At 59.0% G+C, this 6781-nt stretch overlaps 1 protein-coding gene across 1 annotated transcript; it reads right to left on the bottom strand.

Annotated features, from left to right (window-relative positions):
- Positions 1-296: 296 nt before the first annotated feature.
- STX5 (syntaxin 5) lies at positions 297-6781 on the bottom strand. The gene is made up of 11 exons (XM_074958070.1): positions 6648-6781; positions 5066-5276; positions 4894-4964; positions 4527-4582; positions 4071-4141; positions 3759-3875; positions 3503-3559; positions 3320-3392; positions 2989-3089; positions 2775-2896; positions 297-2511 (listed from the first exon to the last, which is right to left on the bottom strand). The coding sequence occupies exons 2-11, from the start codon at positions 5255-5257 to the stop codon at positions 2352-2354; spliced, it is 1020 nt and encodes a 339-aa protein (XP_074814171.1). The 5' UTR covers positions 5258-5276; positions 6648-6781; the 3' UTR covers positions 297-2351.

The raw sequence follows: 6781 nt of genomic DNA on the forward strand, positions 1-6781 counted from the left end.
TGGTTGTGAGACAAACTGGCTTGCTGGAGATATCACAATGTAAGGCTGAGCTGCCTTAAAACCCCAGTGAGGAGGGAGTAGGACAAGCTGGAGACCTGAGTGGACCACAGGGGGGGATACAGTTGAAATTACCCTGAAACTATGGCACCCACTTTGCCTTTCATTGCGGGGCTTGTCAGGACATTAACCTCTCAGTGAACCAGAGTAAGCTTCTCCGTGAACCTTCCACCCATGCCCTGCAAGGGGTCTCTCCTTTCATGTCTGCTCCTTCCTGGTTCTGATACCTGATGCTCTGAGAAGAAACTGAATTGCTGCCACTAGGCCTGGCCCTCTGCTGGTGCCCAGCACCCCCACCAGCACTTATTAAATTATCCTATTTGCAGCAGCCCTGTTGCCCCCCTCCCAGCATCTGGTTTATATACAGTCTCCCCTCACCACCGTCAGCTCAGCCCAGGTGAGGACCTGGTGTTCCCCTCCCTCTGCCATCTCTCCTAGGCAGCAATCAGCAGGTTCCAGCTGGAAGCAGCAGCCAAGCACAGGCCCCTCTCCCTCTTTCCATCCAAACCCCAGAGGATCAGACCCAGCTGACCCACGTGGTAGGGCAGGGCAGACTGACCTCAGTGCAGCTGCAGGGGGCTGCGTGGCCCCAGTCTCTCCCATTCCCACTTTTCTCGGCCAGAGGGCACTGTCCAACTCCTCAATGCAAGAGGAAAGCTGGCCAGCTGGTTACCAGCTCAGAGGTGCGAGGAGCAGGCTCAGCCCAGGAACCAGCAGGTCACTCCCAGCAGCTTCCCAGGTAGGAGGAGACCAGAGCGCAGAGACCTCAGGGAGGCAGCTGGGCCTGTGGACATGACTCCCTGGTCTCCCCACCCAGGACAAGAGTGCCATCCCCAAGGCCCAGCCCGCAGGAGACACATGGCTGGCAGCAGGCTGGGGTTACAGTCAAGCTTTAATTTCTTTCCAGACTGACTCTGCGCTCACTCCTCCCAGCCAGGAAGGGGCAGATTACACCCCTCCTCTTCTCCACAGGTCTGCGTCTCCCCCATCACCTGACTGCAAAGGGGCTCTCATTAGCTAGAGGGGGCAGCACCCACATTGGAATGTTAAAAGACAGGTGATTGTGGGGAAGAATCCTGGGGGTGAAGGGGAGCTGAGGTCACAGCAGGGTCATGACCAGGGGTCATCGCAGCCACCATGATCAGACCCTAAGGGCCTTGGGCTAGGCCAGGGCAGGGTTATTTACATCAACCATTGGACAGGACATTGTGCAAGAGTGCCAGCAGGGGGAGGAATAAGGCCCCTGCCCCTCCCCACTCTGCTGGGGGAAGGGGTATCACCCCATAAGGGGTTGGGGTTTAGCAAGACCATAGAGAGATGGTGAGGCCTAGTACCTCCTACGATGTTAAGGGAAGGAGCCACACACAGCTCACTGCAGTGAGCACACTGGAGGGGACTGAGCTCTGCCGCCCCCGCCATAATCACAGCTCAGGTGCAAGGAGCCCAGTGCTGGCTGCCCCCCTCCCAGGGTGGGCCATCAGCGCAGGGCTCAGAGCACCTATGGCAGCAGGAGCTTCTCTGGGGAAGGCCAGCGCGTGGTGCTACTTAGGCAACAGAGCAACAGTGGGGGTGGGAGACACCCACCTCTCCCTCTGCATTGACAGCCAGACCTATCCAACTATCAGGGCCAGCCCCAGCTGCAGTGGCGCCCAAGTGGCCACGGAGGGGTGCAGAGTGGGGACTCTGTGCTTGGGGCAGCCCCATAACTATGGGAGAAGGATGAGACTTAAATACACAAAATAAAACTAGGGGTGGGGGGCACAGGGCTAACCTGTCACTCAGCCAAATGCCCCACAGGGCTGGCAAAGGCACGTCCAGGGGGCAACCCCTTCCCCATGCACACCAGAGAGCTGCTAGGTGATGAGTGCCGGGATGGGGGAAGTTAGTCCTGGCTGCAGACAGCTGGTGAGCCCCTGCGCAGGATAGGGGGAGGGGTAGCCCCACACGAGGTGTGAGGTGGGCTCTGGTGAGAGTCCCAACACTAGAGGTTCCTCCAACACTGGTGTCAGCACCCTACAGGCAGCACCCTTTCCTGCAGAGTCCTGGCACTATCATACATGGAAACCAAGGCACCTGCCTGCCCTCACTCAGTCCTGGGACGTCCAGCCTGGGGGTTCCCGGAGCTGTAGCAGAGTGCACAGGTCACATCATGAGGAGGGAGAGCCCCTCTGGCACCAGGCTGCCCCAACTTGGGTGAGAACTAAGAGTCCAGTGCATACATGTCCACAAGTGGCTCCGCCAGAGACAGGACGGGGTCTCCAAGTGCTGGGGGAGGGCAGGTGCAAGGGGACAGCTCAGGCCAGGAACACCACAAAGATGATGAAGAAGACTATGAGGATGAGGAAGATCTTGACCATGAGCCAGCGGTTGGAGGTAACTGACTGGAAGTATTTGAGGATCTCAGAATGTGCAGCCTCCACATTCAGCTGGGCATCCTCCACATTGGCATCAATCCTGCGGAGGGGAGAGGGGAAACAATTGAGTGATAGGGCCCCTGGGCTGCCCCACCCACCAGGCCTAGCCCCAGAGGATGAGCTCCAGGCTCTGGGTGTGGCAGAGATGAAGCTTGCCCCCAGGGCCCACATGGGTGAGCTACAAATGGCCACTGTTCTGTGTGGGGAGCTGGTTCCAAGCCTCAGGAATGGAGGATGAGCCCCCCATTAGGGCTGCAGGGAAGTGAGCAAGAAGCTGCCCAGCCATGCCTACGAAGTTGGTACCTCTGGATGGTCTCCTCTTGCTCCTTCACCATGTGCGCCAGCTGCTGGAAGATGGAGCCCAGCTCCACAATTGTGGATTCAATGTTCTGCATGGTGTCCGCCCGGCTCTGGATATACGAATCCTACAGAGGCAAAGGGGAGTCAGTGCCTGGGGCAGCCCTCATCCCCCACATCCTGTCTCTGGAACAGTCCTCCCCATCTCCCCTACCAGCACCTGTTCGTCAATCAACTGCAGCTGCTGGCTTGTCCGGCTGTCCATGTCAATGGCCACATCCCCCGCCCGCCGGGGTTCATCCTGCAGCATCGCGGAGCCACCTGCAGAGAGACACCAGTGCAGTCAGGGCTGCCGGAGACTGGGGAGCCCTGCATCCGAGCCCCAGGCCTCTGTACTCCAGGCTCCCAGAGAGGGGAGGGCCAGCCCTGCCTCCACACAGGAAGTTACCTACTGGTCTCCCTTCCCTAGAAGATGAACGCTATGCCCCCGCACAGGGTGCGCCAACCCCCTCCCCCAAGCATCCTCCCAAGACAAGGGGCTCTAGACTCACCCAGGTTGCTGGCAGCAAGGGGCACTGGGGTGCGGGAGAAGTGCTCGCGCCGGCTCCGCTGCTGCTTCAGGTTCTAGGGGAGCAAGGAGAGATCGGAGCTGGGGTTAGATGGGGGAAGGCGGGATCTCGGTGTGCTAGTTCTCCCCATGGAGGGGGGGAACAGGAAACGCACTCAGATCTTACCTCCGTTCTCACCTCCAGCACTGACTTGAAGTCATTGGACATTGAGGCCAGTTTGGACTGAAAGGGAGGAAGTGAAAGGTCAAAAGGCAGCTGGGAGCAGGGCCCTGACTCAACTATTCCCACACCCAGCTCAAAACCACAGCCCCCTCCACAATCCATTCCCCCTCCACCAGCTCAGAGCCACACCATTTCCCTCATCAGCTGTGAGCGCCGCCCACTCCCCACGTCTGTCTCTAGCGGCTCCACTCCCCCTCACCTGCAGCGACACCACGATGGTGTTGGAGTGGGTCTGCACGTGCCGCCCGCTCTGGCTGCCCTTGGCCCGCACAAAATCCTGCAGCTGGGCAATCTGCTTGTTCAGGCTGTTGATGTCCTGGGGGAGGGAAATTGCTCCAGTCTCAGTTGAGGCCCACACCCCTACCCGATCCCAGCTGCCCTTTGGCTCCCACCCAGCTGGGGCTGCTGTTCACAGGCTCTGGGTCCTTTCATTACTGCCCACCCCACCTCCCAAATAAAGAGGTCATCTCTGTCTCAGCCATCAGGAGATGCTAGCCTAGCTTACACTAACCTGTTTGATGATGTACGTCAGCTCCTCTATCTCCACCGCCTTGTCGTCAAACAGGGACTTCCGCTTGGCCACTGGGGACAGAGGGCGAGGTCAAGGTGTGTCCTCTGTGAGGCCAACCCACCTGGCAGGCAGTGGGGATGGGGACAACCCCAAGGCCAGCTCACAGGAGTCTCGGATTCTTCCCTCCACTGCAAGTGCCCTGCTTTATCATGGCCCCCAGGATCAGAGCTAACAGCCCCGCACACATGCAAGTGCAGTACCAATTACCCTCCCTCACTGCTCCCCAGCAGCCCCATAGCCCATCCCAGCTGAGTGAGACAAGTCTGTGTCTCTAGTTCACAATGGTTATAAAGAGGTGAGAAGCCATGTTAAGCCCCAGTGCCATCAGTAGCCCCTCCATGTGTGAGCCCACACCCCCAGGCAGCCCCCTCCTACCCTCCCTCTCTCCCCACTCACAGATGGTCAGCTTCTCCAGCTTGGCAAAGGTGTTGCTGAGATCTTTCCCGATGCGCCTGGGTGGAGGTAGAACAGAAGACCAGAGTTAAGGGTGGGGTAGGGTCTGTGCTCCCCTAGTTGGGACCTGCTCACTAAACACACCAGCAGGGCACTCCCTTATTACCCCAGCCCTGACCTCCAGGACAACCCCCTCCCAACCCTATTCTAGGCCAAGCGGCCTGCCTCACCGTCCCACAAGGTTCCTTCCTTGCCCATTGATCCTGAGCCAGCACCACATACTCCCAGGTTATCCAGCTGCTGAGCCCCCTCCCCAAGCCTTGGCTGGCCCAGCCCTCCTCCAAGACCAGGTCACTCTGGCCCCACTCACTTGGCTATGACGGTGAATTCGCTCCTCTGGCGCATGGCGTTCAGAGTGGGTTTGTTCAGCTGCAGCCCATTCTGAAAGGAGAAAGAGAGACTGAACTCAGGTGTTCTGGGGCTGAGCATCCCCCATACTAGGAAGGAGTGGGCCTGACACCCCACAGGAAACAAGGACTCACCTGTCTGCTCTGCAAGGACTTGCAGGCGGAGAGGAACTCCTGGGTGCGATCACGACACGACATAGTGTCTGGGAATGACGAGGAGGAGGCAACAGTGGTGGCAGCAGATGGGGGTAGCTCCTGTATCTGCGAAGGTCCCAGATAAACACCCTGATCCGTGTTCTTAGAGCCGTGGCGTTTTCTCGTATTCATTGAGGCTCATAACCTGGCGCTAGGGAGAGGGGAGACCATGGGCTCAGGGGCTTGGTTAATGGCAGAGAACAAACACCCCTCTCACCTGTCCCCATTAACCCTTTGTCCCTCCCCCACTCCTCAAGCACAATTGCTATCACATCACCTCCTCTGGTCCATACATCTCTCACTGCAGCAAGGCAGTCAGGCAGCTCCAAGACACCCCTGCCTGCCCATCCAGGAGCAGCCCCGACGCAAGATCCAGACAGGGGTCCAGGCTCCTATGAGCTCAGAGGAGGATGTAAAGGGCTTCCCCAGCAGTTCAAAGAGGAGAATGCTTTGTGATGCCCAGAGTGCAAGGGAAGAGCCAGGCATGTACAGCAGGGAGAGACCCCTGCTCCACTGCACAGCTGCAGAAGCCCCCCAGAGATATCAGTGTTATCTTGCCCCAGGCTTCAGTGAGGTCCAGTCCCCATGTGAGCAGCCCCAGCCAAGCCCCATACAGACAATACGACACTGGGTGAGAGAGATGGTGGCAGCAGGAGCCCGTGTCAGGATCAGGCCATTTGGATTACAGTTCCATACAAGCAGAGGCAGGAAGGGGGCGGGACTGGGAGCCAGACTCCCCAACAGAGCCCAGAGTAAATAAACACTGAAGGCACTTGGGTCCCTCTGTCCATATGTTGGAGTAGTCAACTATTTTTCATCAAGGTCCATGTTTCTTGATCAAGCTATAGTCAAGTCCAGACTCCAGAGAAACATTTTTCACATTGCAATAACGATAGTGATGATAACAGATAAATAAAAAGATTTTGTGGTCTGTTCAAAAGTGTCTGGTGGTCCAGATTTGGCCCGCGGTCAGCCTATTGACTACCCCTGTGTACCCCACTGCTTCAGGCCACTTGCTGAGCGCTGCCCCACAGCCCCCTCTCTGCATACCACTCAGTATCGCAAACCCCACTAAACAGAGAAGGGAAGTGAGGCACAGAGCGGCGGTGGTGGGGAGCGACTTCCACAAAACAGCAAATAACGGCTAGGTGGCAGAGCCAGAGAGAGAACCCAGGAGTCCTGGCTCCCAGCCCCCCGCCCTAACCTACTGGGCCCCAGAGCAGGGGGCCTGGGCAGGGGGCTCTGAGCTGGGGACAAGACTCCGCGGGGTGGGGGAGCAGGGAGAAGTAATGCTATAAGGATCAGCCGGGGGCAGACCCTGAAAGAGGGAGACGGACCGTGTGGGGAGCACAGAGCGGGGGGAAGGGGGAGCCGGGGGGCCCCTTTGGGAGCACAGAGCGGGGGGAGGGGGAGCCGGGGGGCCCCTGGAGGGGACACGCAGGGGCGGGGGCTGCCCCATCTGGGCCCACCCCTGCCCGGGGGGGAAGAGGTTTGGGGGCCCCAGTCGGGCCTCCCGACTCACCGAGACGCGGATCTAGCTCTGGTCGTTGCAACCTAGACCCCACCGGCCGGGTACAACGTCACTGCCACGTACGCCTCACGTAACGCGTCAGCGCGTCACGCCGAGACGTGCCACGCCCCCTCCCCGGGGACCGG

Source organism: Natator depressus, chromosome 7, assembly GCF_965152275.1.
Source record: "Natator depressus isolate rNatDep1 chromosome 7, rNatDep2.hap1, whole genome shotgun sequence".
Classification (NCBI taxonomy): Eukaryota; Metazoa; Chordata; order Testudines; family Cheloniidae; genus Natator; species Natator depressus.